Source organism: Hypomesus nipponensis, chromosome 5 (assembly GCF_054491055.1).
Source record: "Hypomesus nipponensis isolate SF chromosome 5, ASM5449105v1, whole genome shotgun sequence".
Classification (NCBI taxonomy): Eukaryota; Metazoa; Chordata; class Actinopteri; order Osmeriformes; family Osmeridae; genus Hypomesus; species Hypomesus nipponensis.
This window is the reverse complement of record NC_140365.1, coordinates 7209126-7228379: the sequence shown is the minus strand read 5'-3', so window position 1 is coordinate 7228379 and position 19254 is coordinate 7209126. Positions and strand designations below refer to the sequence as shown.

The 19254-nt window shown below is 51.6% G+C and overlaps 1 protein-coding gene across 3 annotated transcripts in view; it reads left to right on the top strand.

The window, feature by feature from the left end:
* The window catches only part of uvrag (UV radiation resistance associated gene), a 69178-nt gene extending 50923 nt beyond the window's left edge, over nucleotides 1–18255 (top strand). For all 3 annotated transcript variants that reach the window (XM_084697986.1, XM_084697987.1, XM_084697988.1), the window contains 2 exons: nucleotides 10171–10262; nucleotides 16049–18255. In XM_084697986.1, the coding sequence (XP_084554112.1) occupies nucleotides 10171–10262; nucleotides 16049–16895 (939 nt within the window). In that variant the 3' untranslated portion in view covers nucleotides 16896–18255. The remainder of the gene's footprint in view (nucleotides 1–10170; nucleotides 10263–16048) is intronic.
* The last annotated feature ends 999 nt before the right edge of the window (nucleotides 18256–19254 follow it).

The following is a 19254-nucleotide window of genomic DNA, read 5'->3' as shown; positions in this document are numbered from 1 at the left end:
GTTTAAACAAACATGACTGCCAGGACACAGTGTGTGAGTAAACAGTCCCACAGTGTTTAGGTCAGATGAAATGTTGTATGCAGTACTGTAGATTTGCAAAGACCAAATCCACGAGGGATTGTTTGATGGAATGTCGCCATCGCTCTAACTCGGATTCTTATCAATAAACCATTGTGGGAGGACGCTCTTTGTGTGCGCGTACAACGAGGCTTTGATTCACTGTGCACCCAGCCAGGGCTGTGTTAAGCAAGCCCTAACATCCTTAACACTACGCAGGGTCACAGTTGAACAAACCCAGGTGACCAGGGAATGTTCCGGAGGCTCCAAAGAAAACCGGACACAGGCTCTATAGGCATCCTGTACAGCGGCAGGTTTTAATTTGATACTCCGTCCGAGCCAACGGAAAAGAAAGCGGAGGGTTTTATATAACTTTTATTATTTTATTTTTTTGTCTTATATATATTCCATGACTTTCTCAAAGTCTGATTCTCACGCTCTACCACGTCTGAGAACATGTGGTGTTTTTTTCCTTTGGACAGAAAGTAGTGTGATGCTCAATCATGCCTGTGCTACCAGGACGTTCCACTAGGGAGACATTCACCCTTACGCGTGTGTGTGCGTGAGCGTTTGATAAAGTGTAATGCGTGTGTGATCGCGTCTCCATCTTTTCGATGGGTGTTACTGCGCCACAGCAGATGTTAGATGAGTTTGGCATGTTATCTGTCGAAACACGTAGAGCGCAATGTATAGTTTCACAAGGATAGCATATGGATCGCAACATACAAACTCTTATTTTTTACCTGCCTCCCTTCATTCCCCCCCAGTTTCAGATATAAGAATGTGGTTCTGGTGTGTTTTCCTTGCTGAGGTATAATGTGGACTTTGTCTGTGCTCCTGGGCCCATGAGAAGCAGAGGCTCCAGCTGCTGGGTTTATGATATGGGGAGCTCAGGGCTGCTTTATCTGACAGGATCGGGCAGCTTAGATGGAGAGAGACCGCTAATACTTAATATGTTCACAACCCCATCCATCCCTCCCTCTTTCTAGCTAGCCCCCCACACACACACACACATAACTAACACACGTGCACTCACACTTTTACAGTTATGTTAATGCAAAAAACACACACAAACCCCCCCACCTAATCTTTCTCTTTGTTGACATGGAGTCAAATATGCGAGAGAAAGACCTCTTGTTCCTCAACCGATTCAATATTTTTTTTTTCCCTCCGACCTTGCCCAAATTCCTCCACGGTTGAGTTTGATACTGCATATTCTATAGAGGTCGAGTAGGTAAAGGATTTGGGAGCAAATCTCATTGAAGCACGTGAAGTACTGGAAGCAGAGGTTTGATTGCAGCCTGTCCAGTTACTTGATTGAAGGTCACATGGTATGCTCAGGCTGATGAAGCAGCAGAGGATATGCCAGTGCAGAGTAACAGGCTGATGTTATCTGTGGGGTTAGCTCCAGCTGTATTTAGCAGGCCTGAGGACTGCACTGTGGACTTCATTACAGGCTAGGCAGCTCAGTTTAAGGAGGGCACTCGCCTTCCGTGTTTTATTTTGACGTGGTAGGCTTTAAGGATGAATAGGACATGCAGCAATTAGCGCTGTTATCCTAGCGGTGACTGATTTGGAAAAACACTCATTTTTCTCTTGGTGGTGTTGGCCGTGTCAGTACCTGTTTCCAAATGTTTCACTCCAAAAAATTGAATTAAAAAAAAAGTGCTTTCTGGCCTTCCCCTTTCTTGGTTGTGGTCTCAGTCACACTTTATGTTTGACAACTCCACTTAGGAGCATCTTAAATATACACTCGGACACGCAACTCTCTCACCCTCCTACGGCTTCCAACGCGGCCAAACGCGTCAGGGGGGGTAATCATCGTTTCCCTGGGAGAGCGGGAGGAACGCTCATGATGTACTAACCCGGCCTTTCACGCTGACCTTTGACCTCTAGTAAGGACCAATACAAAACCCTCGGCCATAAAGCCTGCGTCCCCCTCCCCCCAACCGGCAATAAAAAGAGAGAAAGGACAACAATCGGCCCATTGAGTGGGAGCGGAGGAGTGTTAAGGAGGAACTGTGGCCAGCCCAGGCCAGGATGGGCACCTGACCACAGACTATATATTCATCCAGCTGCACGGCTGTTTATATTGAGACCCAGTGGAAACACGGAACGGGCCCAGAAAGATTTCCTTGTGTAATACCCTAACACTTTTATTCCAAATAATAAAAACGAATGGTGACCAGACTTTGGCTAAATTTGAAGTAATGTTTTAACGGTTATATTTGGCAGTGCCACATGTACGACACGCCGCAGCCGGGGCAAAGTTTGTTTTGTTTCTTGAGGAACAATTTCCTCCGTTAATGCGTCTTTCCAGACGAGGTGGTTGACATGATTAGAGCCGCGGTTCGCTCCGGCCAACACAAAGGCACCCACCCTTCCTCTCCATGCTCCCACCGCGCTGTCCCTGTGCGGTTTTGTCTCCATCAACCATCCAACCGACAAAGGTCTGTGGCTTCCCTCGAGTTTTTTTCGCTCCCTGTCCTTTGACTCTGAAACTACAAAGTGGAGTATTACCATAGCCTGCCAGGGTCGGCCTCATCCAACTGCCTGAGTTCCGGAGTTGCCCCCCAGACCTGCCAGTCTGGACCAGGAGGATAGATGACTCCTCTGCTTCTGGTACATTGCTAACAGGAGGTTTTGACCCCTGGGTATGTGTGGGTTCACTAATACGACATGGGGTGTAGGGTTTCCCCACTGTAATCCGGGTCTAGTCTTACCGGCGAGCAGCTCATTAACCCCGAGGGGCCCTCGGACCCCCCCTGCCATCGGCCCCTCCAATAGGTGTCACTGTAGCACAACGTGTCAGAACCTGGGCCCCGTGTGGTACCGCGACAGGTCCTCTACTTTCTCTCATGCACACACATGGAGACATGGGCGCGACGAGACCAATACGCACACACTCGCGTATCGTTCATGCTTGAGAGGCTTTCATCAAGGCTGGACTTACAGCGACAAACCCCTCCCTCCCTCAGTGATTGGGGTCAATGGGGAATAACATTGCGCCCCCCCACCCCCTTGTCACTGGCGGCTTCCTAACCGAATTTCCCATTCGTCTCACGCAGCCTTTCCTGTAAAAATGTAAATCTGTTGACCGAATTTGGAGGGAATTCGATACTCAATAAAGTGTAACAACAAGTAATGCGAGGGGAGAGGCTGGTTTGAATTAGGCCCTTCATTGGATCTGGCTGAGGCACCACGGTGAACGCACCCCACCTGTGTTGCATTATGAGAGGGGAGGGGTGGGGGGGGAGAGAGAGGATGAGAGTACAGGAGGAAGCGGGGGGGGGAAGAGATGGTTGGTTTCAGATAGGTATGGAAAGTGCTGTCTGATGATGCAGTTGTTTATCATGGCAACAGGTATAGGACGTGCACAGAGGAGCAGATCCAATGTCCTTTTTAAGTGCCTTGCAAAGAAGATTTACAAAGTCAGTCAGACAATTTTATTTGAGATTTGTCTCGTTTTATTGACTGCTGATTAGGGCTGGGCATAAAACATTTTTTTATCAATTTATCGAAGTAATGACTTCCCTCAATAAACTTATCGTAACATTAATTCATTTTCAATAATATTGATAATGTCAATAGGGAATAATTAGGAACAGCGGTCCATTTAATTTCTCTGATGCAGCAGGAAGTTGTGGAGAAATGGTAGTCTACGCTCACTAAAATATACTGACCACCTCAAGTGGAGTAGCTAGTGTTAACCATGGAAAATGAGTCTTATTGCCAAAAACAGTGCCAGCGATAACCATGGTGAGGGAGCAACTTCCAAGGATGAAATTATAGATAAAAAGGGTTTGTCTTCTTCAGTTATTTGGAAGTGGTTTGGCCTTTTGAAATCTGACAAAAAGCAAAGCAATGTTCGGTGCAAATTGTGTAGTAAAAGTACCAAGTCTGGTAAAACGACAAACCTTTTTTACCACCAGAAGCAAAATCACTTGTTGGAACATGCAGAAAGTGTGAGTTTGCGCCAAGGTATTGATATAAAGCAAGGTTTTAAAAAGCTTGAGTTACTTGACCCCAGGTAAGTGCTCCCTGGCAGAGTGTAGGGAAAAAGTTGAGGAAGAGACTTATTTTGCTTCGTCTATGGATCTATGGTTTATCGTCTTAATTGTTATCAAATGGAAATATAAATATCTATATCAATAATTTTTGACCCATATAGCCCAGCCCTACTCCTGATCATAATAAGGTCTAACACTGTCTTCGGATTCCAGGCATAATCTATACATCCAGTTTTCACTGATACTAAGGCCAGTACATGTGTTTGAGAGGGAGAGGTCCTGTTGTGGCCGAGGCCTGGGAATGGTGTAGGGATGGAATCTGGACTTCATCTCCACCACCATTGTTTAACCACGAAGTGAGGACAGTGGAAATTCTCCACACTCAAATGGTCTAAGATATCTGGTAAACAAATACTCTTTGTGCTTTGCTGTGCATGCACTTGAAAACAAACCTCTGCTCCTCGTTTTGGTTTTACAAGGACATCGTGATCATCCATTGTCTGCGTGTCCAAATCCCTGCATTGCCTTCGTTTTAATAGTCCAGTTGGCCATGGACTGTCTTACTCATGCGCTGTCTCTTGACTCACATGTTTATACGAGGTATTTTTGATGGATCATTTTGGACTTCATATCCCATGGTGCCTCACTGTGATTGATGAGGAACCGATGCGTGAGTGGCCCATAAACGTTATTGGGTTAAGACCCGTCACTCCTCCTGGCTTCATACAGGTGTGTGGTTTCCATACACTGCCGTTTACGAGACTTTAGAAAATGGCCGCTGTGTATGTGTGGGAGTGTGTGTGTGTGTGTGGGAGTGTGTGTGTGTGTGGGGAGTGTGGTTTGTGTTGAAGAAAACAACAGCGACCTGACAAGATGCATGTAGGGCCCGCCACTTCCATTCTGTTGGGTCGGTCTGGACGGAAAGCTGGCACAGAGCCTGAGCCTGGAGTGTGACTGGTAGGCAACACCCTGCCAGCAGGTCAGAGTCTGGACTGTGACTGGTAGGCCTAATTCACCCTTAATCAAGCCACCATCTTTTCTAACCCTGAAGACTGCTACTGACCTATGGCATGGGATCATTCCAAGTATCTGTGGTTTGCGTGAGCTGACCCGGCTAGCTCCTAACCTAGGGAGAAACAGTCTGTCCGCATTGCCCTCACACCAGCTGAAGGGCTGACCGCATAGAGCCCCTTTGAGTCTGTGCGAGAGGAATCTTCAAAACACACAGCCGTGCCAGACTAGTGTCGGCACACTCAGCGCAGGTTCTAGGGCCCATCGCCCGGAGGGACCTGCTCCGTGTTTCTCATGCTTCGTATCCACTCCTCGGCCTATACGGTGAACGGCTCTGTTTACGGGCCCGCTGCCTAATGTATGCATGGTTCCAGTATGCATGGTTCCAGCAGTAACGACCACTGGTTGTTTCTTGTTGTTGTGTTTCTACATAAGCGGCGCTGCAGCGTGCCAAGTCGTCTGGCCCGAGGGTCACTCTGATGGGGGTTTGGCCGAGTCGACAGGAATCCTGAGGAAAGCGGTTCATGATAACGCTGGATGCAGGGTTTGTTATCAACGCAACATGTGGACCTGCTTTCCGTGTTGTGGAGGAGAAATTAGAGATTTCGAGAAGACGAGAGCACGGTTTCATCCCCAATGATGAATGGCTTTACCCTTTCAATGTTCCTCAAAGCTCTCCCATGATGATTTTTTCTCTCTCTCGCCATGATTTGTTTATCAGTTATTGTCTTGGAGACTGTCAGGGCCCAGCAACTTCATCTGTCTTTGGATTTATATTTCTTTTTGCAACCATCCGTTTAACAAGAGATTTTCCGCGCAGTACATGCGATGAAAGTGTGTGCGAGGCAGATTCCCGTGGTATGTTGGGCCAAACTAGTATTCTTCTACCACTATTGTTCTCGAGAGAAACCCTTGAAATATTGTCGATGGCCTGTTCTCTCCAAATGCTGCGTTGTTTGCCTGTAAAAATGTGTCTGTAGAGATGGTTGATGGGCGTCAGCCACGACAGTAGTTTGTACTGAACTCCACCCCCGTATGAGTAACCCTGGGAGTGTCTACCACGGCCCCCTCCTGGACAGGCCCCTCAAATAGGCTTGGTAAGAGGGGCCTAGGTTCCTGATCACCCCCTCTCTCTCTCTCTCTCTCTCTCTCTCTCTCTCTCTCTCTCTCTCTCTCTCTCTCTCTCTCTCTCTCTCTCTCTCTCTCTCTCTCTCTCTCGTGGATGCCAGGGCCCGTCACTTGTCAAGCAACGGTAAACGATCTCCACCAGCTGAACTGTTGTGACGTCTCTGCTGACAAACTGCTCGTCAAGTGATTTTGCGGCGGGACAGGTTGCCGGCTTCATTAGCGAGGCGATGATCGCTTGCCACGCCGCAGCCAATCTGCATCAAATACCGCCGGGGGCCTCCCTCGAGCGCCGTCAGCTCTGAAGCCGATTGGTTGTGACAAAAGGGAGGAAACAATAACCCGCCGTGTGAGCTTGAAGTGTGTTGGTTTAGCTGCGCTACAGAACCCCGGCGGGTTAGGGCTGGCACGTGAACTGGAGGGCCACTGCCTGGCTATTGTAAGCCCAGGCTTGTTTACCGGTTTGTTTGTTTCCCCCGTCAAGGCTGAATGCAACTCTGCATTCCTCTGGCTGTCCACGGTGGTTGGACCCTTGACACATGTGGCCGAAATGCTAACCCCCCCTCGCCCCCTTAAACCCTCATCACTGCACTCCAAACATCCTGTTCCTCAATCGGACAGCTCGCTCTGGTTGTGCATTCGACAGGACCCGAGTAGGAGATCCAGGTAAACAGGAAGTCAGACCTCTCCAGGGGCAGGATACACACAAAAGGTGTGAGTATTAGCAGCACCAGCAGTACAAGGGGAGAGGAGGGAGAGGAGGAGGAGGAGGTGCAGGGATTGGAGGGGGTAGAGGAGGGAGAGGAGGAGGAGGAGGAGGTGCAGGGGGAAGAGAAGGAGGAGGTGCATGGGGGAGACGAGGAGGAGGTGCAGGGGGAAGAGGAGGAGGAGCTACTGCTGCTGGTGGATCCGTTTCAGGGCGCCAGCAGCATCACGTCATGTGAAAGAGCCCAGGTGGGCGCGGCCCTGGCCCGGGCCTCTCGCCTTACAGCCTCAATGGGGCCTGGCCATTTCTCACCACGATCTGGTTAGCCCAGCACAAAGAGGCCCGCGGGCCACCAGGTGAGGGAGGGGGGGGACTTCCACTTCCAGAGGGAGACCACCTGTATTCAGATTGGGTTCGAGCCCTCCTGTCTGGGAGGGAAATATGAAATGACATGCGTTGATTATGAACAATTTGCGTGGGTGCATTGTGAGCTGTCGACCTAGAATTGGCTCGTCAGTTGCCCCAGGTTGATATGGATATCACCCGGACGCTGCGTGTCGAACAGCAGATGCGCTTTCGTTCCTGCTCAACCAACAGATTTTGGGGGGGATTCATAAATACATATCCCTGTCAGTGTTTTCTGATTTTGAGTGGAACCATCTTGTCAGGCCGAGCGCGAGTGTTTCTGCCCTGTCAGTCGTGACACGTACCCAAACAACTCCTCGGATGGGGGAGGCAGAATCTCCCGCTGAGCTGTTTGTTTCTCCCTCATGCTCAAGGCCCCCGGTGTTGCCTCTAATTGGAAGTGACATCGAACTTGATGTCAGGCAAAGCTGCTTCGCACATTTCTCTCTTTCACAGGTTTCCCCTCCTCTGTTTTCCCAAGGCCCTTTTTCATGTGGTCGGCCGTCTTGATGTTTTTCGGTCGCCCTTACACAAGAGGGGAGGGAGGGGAAAAAGGCGAGTGTTTGCTTACACTGCAGTGAACGACCAGGATATAATCCTTCCCAGGTCCGGGGCCAAGAGCAGAGCTCACGCACACACACACACACACACAAGCACATGGTGCATACAGGCACAATTCAGATCAAAACAGCCAGGCCAGTGCCAGAGTATTGACAATGCTTGTCAACTAGCCCTGGACCTGCTAATGTTAAAAAAAAAATCACCAGCCAGCCTCCGAGACCTGGTGCCAACACTGCAGCCGGCCTCGCTCTCAGCTCAAGGGTTGTGGCTGTCCTGGGCTGTACTGTTTGTGTAAAGGGGTTGCGAGACAGAGAGAAGTGATATACAGTAGGAAAGACCTGTCACCTTGTCGTCTTTGTTGGTTTGTTGGTTGATCCTACTGTGTTACGGTACATCCTCCCCAGCCCAGGCGTGTGGATATCCTTCTTCAGCGTTCACACGCGTGCCTCTCAGGTACAAGCTCCTCTCTGTGTCCCTCTTTACAATCGCTCCGACAATGGAGAGGGGGGACTCCATCCAGTGATGTCACCTGCTGCTCTGTCTTGTCTTCGCCCCTATCTGGTTTCTATACCGTGTGCTGCACACTTGGCGTGGACTCAACACGCACTACAGCTCAGGGGGTAGAGTAAGAGGACTCGTACACACGTACACACAGCGACTCGCACTCATTCATCCATCTCCTATACACTTGTATGGATCACATGAGCGATGAGGTCACCACTCTTAAGAGGTCGAACCTTATTCGTTCACGTGGAGGATTAAAAGGGTGTTCGGTTAAGCCGTACAACTTGGCACGCTTACAGGACCAAATCCTCGAATATGACTGGCAAATAAAGTTGACTTTCACTGGCAAGTAGGATTTATTCTACACTTGTATCTCATCGAGGCCCACAGATGTTTGATTTCCTTTTTCATCTGCGGCTCCGGAGCTTTCAAGCCCGCCCGTCCTCCATAACTGTTCTCTTGGGTTCTATAAAAGAGGGATATTGATCTTGGCTTTTCTTTTGAAACCCTGTTTCTTCTGGTCCTGAGGACATGTCTCCACCGTCGTGGTCTCACCCCGAGGTTTACCCAGAGCCATGAATGGATGTCTGTTGTTCTCGTGAGGTTGGAGCTGTTTCATCAGCAGGAAGAAAGAGAGTGGGTGTGTGTGCGCTCTCTTCCCCTGGCAGGGGCAGTAGGGACCCGTGTGGCAATGCTTATGCCAACCCCTTATGCCATTAGTCAAGCTTTACAACAACGGCTGCACACTGTATCCCAGTCTGATAGGATATCACAACCACCCCCCCCCCCCCCCCCCCAAAAGAAGAAACTATGGATGAATGTGTTGAGATGCCCGCTGGTCCTAGAAAATCATTCTTCCCCCCTCTATCTATAAACACAAACTGGGAAATGTGACCTGTGGCCTTCTGACTTCAGACTCTGTCGTCATTAATCCCCATGATATCGCCCTGTCATGCTCCTCGCTAACGTCTTCACGGGCCGGGCGTGAGAAGCGCTATCTCGCTGTCACGAGAGGAGGAGATGTGCATGGGCTTGTGGGAGTGCTTTACGCCGCTGGTACTGTGTCCAGCCTAATTAGGATCACATGTTCCTCATCGCTCACTGACTGGTCTACGCTGATAAAGGGATGGAGGGGTGGGTGGGTGACGGTGTGTAAAGAAGAATGGGTGTCGCCGCGGGCAGAGCGTAGAGGAGGCAGATGTTGGACGGTGTTGGGGAGTGTGAGCGACGCGCGGGCCTGTCTGGGAGAGACACCCTGGACGTGCCGCGTGACGTCCGGCTGCTGTCCGGAGAGTGAACTGAAGTCGAGTCTCGGAAGACGGACGCAGTTCCCCTCCCGGACTGCGGGGGGAGACCATCGAAGATCCCCTTTTTTTTTTCTTTTTTTTTTCGGATTGGCTATGAGGATGATTGTAAGCGTACAGTCCTGTAGGAGGGCGGGACCTGGGCCGGGAACAGCAGAAGGCCAGTGAGGAGCTGTGGGTCGTTGAGAGGGGGCTCTGCCCTCCCACCCCACCCCTAATCCACACATCTTTACACATAAACCACCTGTTAGTTCGTTTGTCTGTAAAGGAGAGAAAGGGAGGGATGCAGGAAAGGTGGCCCTTTTCAGCAGGGTAAAGTATATAGTCCTAGAGGGAAAGTAAAAATAGTTTGCTGAATCTAAGTAATGACTGTGTCTATCCTCCTGCTTGGAGGGTTTTTCCCTCTCCGAGCAGATGGGTGGAGCCCAGGGGAAGGTTCTAGCGTGGATGTTAAAGGTGATTCTTTTTGTCTCTCTGTCTGTTGCAGCTGAGGTATCAGCACGGCCTGTCCACACCCGACCTGCGCCAGACTCTGCCCAACCTCAAGAACTTTCTGGAACACGGCCTCCTCGTCCGATGGTGAGCATGATCCGAATGTTTGCGTCCTGCGGGCTTCCGCTGTACCATTTCGTTTCCTCAAGTTGCCACGGTGAAGAAGCTTTGTGTGGCTTTTCTTTGGGGCCTCTTGAAAGTTCCGGGGAAAGGGGTGGAGGGAGGGAGGAATCAGGAGGTAGGAAGGAACCCCCAAATCGTCCAGTTGTTGAAGCTCTTTCTGTGTTTGTTTATGGACTGGCAACATGACGCAAATGTGCAGCAGACGTTGAGGTGCAGCCTAAATACCTGTTAGAGGCTAGAGGCTGGAGGGAGGCTTTTCCCTCCCAATGCCATTCCTTTGCACCCCCCTCCACAGCCTCTGGTCCCCCCCTCCTCCCTCCCCAGCCTCTGGTCCCCCTCCCTCCCCTGCCTCTGGCCCATAGGTAACCCCTCAGAGAGTCTGGGAGTCACCCTGGGTGTGCTAGCCTCAGACTGCAGCTCACTGCCTCAAAAAGCACATCTTTGATCTCCCAGTTTCCCCTGGGGGGCGGGTCAGCAAAGGGGAAAATGGGGAATTACGCTGTTAATTGAATAATCTTCAGTCTTGAAAGGAGAGATGCCAAGCAATTGAATATACTCCTCACATCCTCCTAATGTCAAGTGGAAGGGCCCTAAGACAGGAGATGAAAGCTGGGGCAGACTGGACCTGGGGCCAGGGCTGTGTGTGCGTGTGCGTGTGCGTGTGCGTGTGTGTGGAGGGAAGAGGAGGAGTGGAGGTGGAGCGATGCCCTGGCTCCGCTCGGTGGACAGCGCGGCCGCATGGGACAGAGCGAGGGCCGCTCTGTGGGCTCTCCATCCCAGCGCCGAGGGCCGTGATTGTGGCTTCCTCGTGCGGCAGGGCGGGAGGAGGAGAGGGCTCACGCTCGGATACATGCGGACACGCGTCCGCACGCTCTTCAACACGGTGTGGTTGAGGTTTCCAGAGCTGCCAGCGACTGTAATGTCGTCTGTGAGAGTGTGTAACGCACAGCTCACAATCACACGACATTCGCTCTCACACACACACCCACACACACACACACATGCAACCCCAAAACGATCATCTCGGATCATCTCGAAGCGAGACGGCCGCTCAGACAGCCGTCTCACTGCCCTTGTGAGAAGGCTACGCCACCGCACAGCCGGTCACTCCCAGCCTCGTCACGTGACCCCCTCAGGTCCTCCCGCCCCAAACCCCTCCGCCACCCTGCCCAGGAAACGCAGGAAACGCAGGAGCGGCACCGTCCGACTGGGGAGGGCAGACGCTCATTTCACTCTCCTTTCCTTTTATTGGCCTTCCTCCCCGTCGGATCACTTCCAGTCCCCCCTCGCTCGAAAAAGCCTCAGTTCAGATCCTATTTCCAGTCAGAGGGGGCCAAGCCTCTGAAATATGGATGCATAAAAATGCTGCCTGGCAGCTGTGGGGAGTTAACCAGTAAACTGCGAGAAAGAGAGAGAGAAAGTGGTTGATATCCGCTCCCCTCACTCCCTAACTCCCTCCTTACCTCATCCCTCTCACCCTCCCTCCAGCCCTCTCTCCATCCCTCCCATCTATATGGGTGGGTGGGTGGGGGGGGGGGATATACAGGGCATGTCCAATGGAACCATTCTCAGCCATGTACTGGAGATGTTTCTCCACTCCATCTAGAGCTAATGCAGCATGGGATTCAATCTGCTAGCTTCCCACCAGAGGAACACGGGATAGCAAAGCAGTGGGCCTCCCAGAGCCCTTCACATGGACGGGATGGAAAGAGCGAGAGATGCTGCGTGTGTGTGTGCGTTTGAAAGGACCTGAGCCGTAACGTAAAATGGCTGTGGGACGATTTGGGCTCGGGGTCTCACGAAGGAAGCCTCAGTTTCCCACCGCAGGTGTCCTCGCGCCCTACAAGAATACCCACCGCATAACATGCGGAACATGACCACACGCGAGAAGGAAGCAGGAGTATCGACTCGGGACTGCCGGGGACAAGACTGCGATCGTGGAGGATAGGAGACGGGAGAGTCAGACCCACCGAGGCTTCTGCTTTGTTCAACAGAAAGTCCTGCTGAGTTCAAAACAGACACTTCACACACACACTCCCTATTAGTGGCTCCAGATTCGCGGAGGCCCTGGCAGAGTTTCACAGGGCCCCCAGCCCCGTCCCGGTGCACCGAGGCTGGGTCTGCGGGGGCGGGGGATGCTGGCCGGGTGGGACCGGGCGATTTCGACACGGCATGGTTTCGTTCTGCCACGTCACGCTGCGCCCGGCGGTTCTGAAGATCCTGTCCACCCTTTGATACACCCCCCCCCCCCCGATGAGATAACAGAGACAACAGTCGTAAATCTACACCCCCTCCACACACATGTACACACACACAGACATGCAGTATACACAAGCACAATCACGCTGGCTCCGTCAAAAGCACACAGATGTGTGTGTGTGTGTGTGCTTGCACAAGCAATGGCCAGTGACAGAAGACAGTGTACTGTACTTTCAGCACTGTAATCACATATGCAGCTCAGTCCATTTAATGACATGGTAGCAAGTCAGAGCAATGATTTATTCTTAGGTTGAATGAAATTGAACTTGAATTTGAGGTGGATCCTATTTCAATTCCGGTACTTAGTTAGAATTAAGCTAAAGTATTAGCTTGGATGTGTCTGAACATTCCTGCACACACAATCGCCTTGGCTGTGAGATCTCGAATTAGGAAAGCGTGCGAGAGAGCGTGTGTGTGTGTGTGTGCGTGTCCCTGTGGACCAAGCATGGATGATCTCCCAGACCACATCTGTTGGAACGCTCTCCCACATTCATTCGGACTCCTCTGCAGAACAGAGTAGAGCGGGGAGGGGGAAGGGGGGGGTTCCATCTAGAGCAACACACCCCTGCACCCCCTGTACGTGTCACCGACATCACTAACCAGGCCTCGTGACCTCATCATGACGGCCTGTCATAGCCCTGTCCCTCGCCTCGTCACTGGGAACACACGGCGGGCGAACACTCCCCAGTCGATTCAACAGAGAGGCCGTCACGTTAAACGTCTCGGCGCCGCGCTCACGATTGGCTCCAGTTGGAGTGTTTATCCTATCAGCTTGTTCAATGTGTTACACATGCTGGGTGGTGGACAGTTTGATAGCTCGGTCATATTCCCTATCTTCAAAAGGCCAGACTGAGAAGGAGTCATGTCTTATTACAATATTTTCCCTTTCAGACCCCCCTTCCCCCCCCCCCCTCCCTTCCCCTCCCCCGCCACTAAATGAATAGAACGTGGTTTGTTATAATCTTCAGCTTTGCCGGGGTCCCCTGGGGTTTTTCCTGTACCTCGGCATCAAAGAAGGGCTCTTATCTGCCAGTGTGTGTTTTGGCCCAAACCATGGCTTCTTAGCGGGACCTGGACATGGGCCCGCCTGGCTCTTCTGGGTTGAAAACCAGTCTGTACGAGGGGGATAAGACAGTGGAAATGTTTGGTTTACTACATTCCTGGCTCCGGTTGAAATATGCAGGGCTGACACAGGGACCGTGGAGGGGAAGCAAGATCGTCTAAAACCAACATGTTTGGAAGTGGGAGAGAGAAGGGGGGGGGGGGCTCGTTCACAGTCCCGGGGCCCCTGCCAAGTCCCGGGGCCCTTAATGGTTTAGGCAGAGAGATCTCCGATAGCTTTTTGATGTGGTGAAATCACTGAGGGGGAAGTCTGCAGTGGGGACGGAGGTCCAGTAAAACTTAATGATGAGTTAAAATGGCCAGGGTGAAGGAGGTGAGGAACCACCGGCTGTAAATCAGCCGACCCCTCCTCGTGTCCTCCTCTGTGGAAGGATGCCCCGTGTCTGCCTCCCAAAGGCCGTGGCATCAGCCCCCACCCCCCCCCCCCCCCCCACAGGCTCATCCCTCCCTCCACGCCTGCTCACAAGGTGGTGAGGGGGAGCTGGATCCGCGAATGCACCCCACCCCCACCCCCAGCACGCTGTGTACACGTTTGTCACACGCAGGAAATATGATGACGGCGCCAGGAGATGTTCTGTCGCGATGGTCCGTCACCACTCACACATGATTATGAGACTTGATTTAACGCTTGTTCAAAGGAGCCCGTTTAGAGGGGGGGGGGGCGGGGGAGAGGATTGACGTCGCAAACAAACGTGCTCCGAGCGAGACATTTCTTATTAGCCCGTGGCAACAGTGACATCACGCAGCGGAGATGGAAGGAGGGATTGGTCCATATGCTTGCCGTGACTGTAATTGTATATCGCTGAAATGGAAGGTCTGCAATCTGGACTGGCCGCTGCCACGGATACAAGGAAACAACAATCCCCAGTTAATCATTAGCTGTTAGAAATTACGCATGGAAAGATTTAACCAGTCAGCTTCGTTTTCCAAACCTGCCTCGTGGTTTGAAGGGGCCTTTTCGGGAGGGTTTCCATCGTTTAGATGATTCTTCATGTTCAGGGAGCGTCTCTTCATTTGGATTCAGAATCCTTCTTGTAAGTGTTTCTGGCCCGTGAGCTCAACTCTCAGCGGCACCATAATCATTTTGTTCAGGGTTCACATGTCATTAATGGCAAACCATAACATTGAGTTTTTCGCAGGAGTTTTTTTTTCGCCGCCTGGTCAATGGGGTTGCAACATCAAGCACGTTGTTTTCCATTCCCTGTATTGACAGTTAAGGTCAATTCGATGACACTTTCCGAGCTGATCCTTTGTGCACATGATAGACCATCCCACTACATACCAGATCAAACTGATTATCCTTATTGACTTTACATTTACCCCCCCCCCCCCGAACATCTTCTGTCTATATCTGTCTGGGGCTTAAGATCAAACTGTGCTGTGGTGTATATTTAGAAGCTGGTATTTTCATGCTTAAGGCCATCATGCAGTTCTAATCAGGGTTCTCTTTTCCGGGCCTTTCTAAGCGGGTTAGGGGGCGCGCCCCCTGTGTGAACCCTGTCTCAGTGCCCCGGGTTCAAGTATCTCTGCAGGGGGGCGAAGGGCTCCAGTCAGGCCTCTGCCCCCTATTTCAAGCTAGCATGCTTACAGTGCCAAGCCCCTCTATCACACGCCCTGTGTGTGTGTTGAAGACCCCCCCCCCACCCTCCTTAGCGTGGGTCTCCAGCCAGACTCACTTCGACGGACCTCATCTCACGTTTTAACAATGTAGGTCAGTTTACCCATGATCCTCCAGTCCTTAACTAGCCACAGGTGGTGAGCTTGGCGAGCATAGGGAACGCGTCCACGTTCACCTCTGACCTCGCAGACAAATGGCTTTTCATATACTGCAGTGACCAGGATCAGTACGGGTTGAAGCAGCCCTATCTTAACATGAGTCCAGGTATATGTGCGTGTGTGTGAGCCACCAGGCCTCTCGTTGCTGTGAATTTATGATGTGAACGGGCCAGATAGCGTGGGCCGCAGTCTGTTACCTGTTATCCCACCAAAGAATGCCTCGCATACTTCTGAGGACACCCGCTGCGCGTTCCCCAGTGCGCGAGGCCCCAACGATCGCACATTCGCCGCGCAAATGTTTTTGGGTGTAAGGGGGGAGGGCGGAGTGGGGGTGGGGGGGGAGAGTGGGGTTTTCTGAAGCCAGCAGCTGTGTCTCTGTCGTGGATCAGAGAGGGAGAGGAGATCGATGCTGAACCGTGTCTGATCAGACGAGCTGGGTGGGGTGGGGGGGGGTCCTTCTCCTCTCCACAGGACCCTCGTTGGAAGTGACAGACTTACGAGCCGGATCCATCATTTCTCTCAACACCCATTTTTCTCTCTCTTTCTCCGTCTCTCCCTCTTCCCCCGCCCCGCCCCTCTCCTTTGCCTCACAGTGACCGGCACCAAGTGTCCAGCTCCATCCCCGTTCCGCCCAAGGCCCAGCTCGGCGTGTCCGGGGCGTCCGCGTCCGAGGTGGGCTTCCCCAGCCACACCAGCTCTCCGGACCGGGGCCTCAGGAAGAGGGCCAACTCAGAGGCTGACAAGCTCAAGTACAAGGCCTCGCCGCCGACCAGCTACAGCACAGCCATGGCCCAGGCGGGGGAGGAGGCAGGGGGAGGAGGGCTGGCGCTGCCAGGAGCCTCCCCCAAGCACATGTCCACCTCCCTGGATGGCTGCATCCACCTGGACAAGACCATGGACGGGGAGGGGAAGGGGGATGAAGGTGGGGGAGTTAGAGATGGAGAGGCCGAGGTGTCGGTGGTGGAAGAGCAGCCTGCTACCACCAGCACCCCTGGGTCAGGGTCACCCCCTCCTGTGGACGACACCGGGGAGGAGGCGGAGCTGGCGGCCCCCGAACGCCAGCACGACGGGGCCATGAACGGTTTGGCGGTGCCCGGAGAGGGCCCGGCGGGGCCGTCGATGCCCGCAGGCCCAGCCCCCGAGATGTGCTGCTCGGTGGAGCAGGCTGAGGAGATCATGGGCACGGAGGCCACAGGCCTGGGGCTGGGCCTGGGGCTGGGGCTGGGGTTGGGGCTGGGCCTGGGGTTGGGGCTGGGAGATGGGGCACGGATGGAGGACTACCCCTGCATCCCCGTGGAGCACGCTGTGGCGGTGGAGTGTGACGAGCAGGTCCTGGGCGAGCTGGATGCTGCCGGCTTCGAGGAGTTCTCCAGACGCATCTATGCACTTAACGAGAACATGTCCAGCTTCCGCCGGCCGCGCAAGAACTCTGAGAAGTGAGGCGGGGGGACAGAGGGGAGGGGCCGACCCATGGGTCACGGAGGACCGAGAAGAAAGGGGAGGAGTCCCGCGTGGGGACGTCATCTCTTGAACGTCGACGGAACAAAATACGATATAGGAGCTTCGATGTGGAATTACAACCAATTTGCACTTCTCTGAAACATTTCTCTCGTCATCCATTAAATTGAAATAAAGCGAATGTTTTGTGTGGTTGAAGAGCATCCCGGACTTTCTTTGCATGGCGGTTTACTGTGACTGACTGACTGCGTGTCTGTGTGTGTGTGTACGTATGTGTGTGTTTAGCTGCCTACACACATCTAGGGGCTCAAGCATAGTGGTAGACCTGCACAGCGGAACGAGCTGCTCAATCCTGCCAATGACCTTGGACCTAAGTCTTGTGTCAATCGATACCTCAGAGTGAGGCGGGACCTAAGATCAGTAATTGCCCAATCAGATGCTTTGTTACTACTCCACCCAGGAGCATCGGGCCCTCACAGTGGACAGGCATGGTCAGTCTGTCTTCCTAGGGGTGAGACTCTAAGCGGTAGAGCATCTTTTCAGGTTGATGCGATAATAGGAGAATAAAGTTGGTAGCTTAATGGCACATGCCAGGGATACTGTGCAATTGTTTTCCTCTCCTTTTACATGTCTGCATTCTCTTTTATGACCTTCGAATACACTGTCACTGTCAAGTCCCATAGATCACAAATTTGATCCACAAAAGAGTACAGAGCAACCTGTACAATACGCTTTAAATATCACACTGGGACCTGAACTGTACAGTGATACTTTTATTTGAATCCTCTGTCCATGATTTGTTTGTCTTCAGATTTTTCTGCCAAATGGCTGTTTTCTTGCACTGCTGTGCATTGGCAAGTATGTGTGTTATTTATAATGTCGCTCACTGAGTTATGTGAATTTGTTTGGAAGGTTTTTCCCCCCACTCCTGCTCTCTTTCCCATGGTGGGACATCACTCATTGACGTTGCCCAATGTTCAAATCTGTCACCTGGGTATTTGTCTTTCTTGCAAGAGCCACAGATTATCTCACCATTGAAAGCTGGTAGTCTACTGCTTTGCATTGCCTGCCGTACAAAGATGGACCCCCAACCCTAACCACTCCCCCCCCCCCCCCCCCCCCCCAAAAAAAAAACATGGGATTTTTTAGTTATTTTTATTATGATCAAGTACTGTGGTTAAAGACTGTTGAAATGTATTGTATTTAAGCTGCAAGATGGGACATTGATCATTTCCATAACCTGCTACAGTATGTGACCTTGTACATATATACTTTTGTATGGAGGCTGTTTTATTATTAAAGACATACAGTCCAGTGGTATGGCTGTACAGCTCCCTTTGCCCTGTGTCTCCAGTTGTCTTTGTTTCTACAGAACGTCTCATGGCTGGACAGTGAGTAAACAGAATGACGATATCAAGTGATCATATGTGAGAGATGGATAGACAGACAGTCAAAGTCTTGGCTTTGTGTCACTGAGCAGGCTAGCGGCTCTACACCTGGAAGTCTAGCCCTGTCCAGCTCTCCTCTGGGCTGGGTCTGCTCCCCTGGAACACAACTACACAAACTGATGAGTAATACTCACTGTATTAGAAAAAAACACATTTGTTTCACTGTCAGGTCAACTTTGCCACAGCAAGTGGAAAACAACAGGTGCCAAAAGCTGTAGCAGGTCAGTTGAGGCAGCAACCTTTAGAAGAAAATATGTAAAAAAATAAAAAAAAAACTGGAAAAGGAATGAAGATTTGATTAAGGTTTTAGGCAACGCCATCATCATGAGCTATTTGGTGCAGCTGCTTCTGAAGAAACTCCCTAAATGTCTGGCTGTCAACAGTACCTTCCAGCTCTTTTCATCAGCGCATTGAACAAAACGCTGTCTGTCCCGCTCATGGCTGACATACCTTCATAATGGTGCCATTAAAGTATTTTGAAGACGAAAATAAACGTGTGACTATGGTCTGCCGTTTCCGATTAGTAACGGTCATATTCTAGCTGCTGTTTCTCAAACACCATTGGAGGGTCTGGGGGGGATGTGGTACAAGGTAGATCCCTGCTTCGCTTGTCCTGAGGAGTCTTTCATATCTAACTGAGTTAAGTAGAAAGGGAGAGTTTGAGAAGAGGAGAAGAGTTGAGAGGTTGTTCGACACCAGCTTGCAGATGTGGAAGTGTTATGGCCTGAGGCCTTTGGTTAGATAAAGACTGTTTGGCTGTGACTTAACCCTTAAACTTTCAGGTCCCATTCAGGGTCTAATTGGCATCATCTCTTTGTGGATTCAAGGCTTTAGAAAGTGATCTTCTGTATTGTCTAGGCTTTTGCCCTGGAGCCAGGGGAACCTCATGGGTA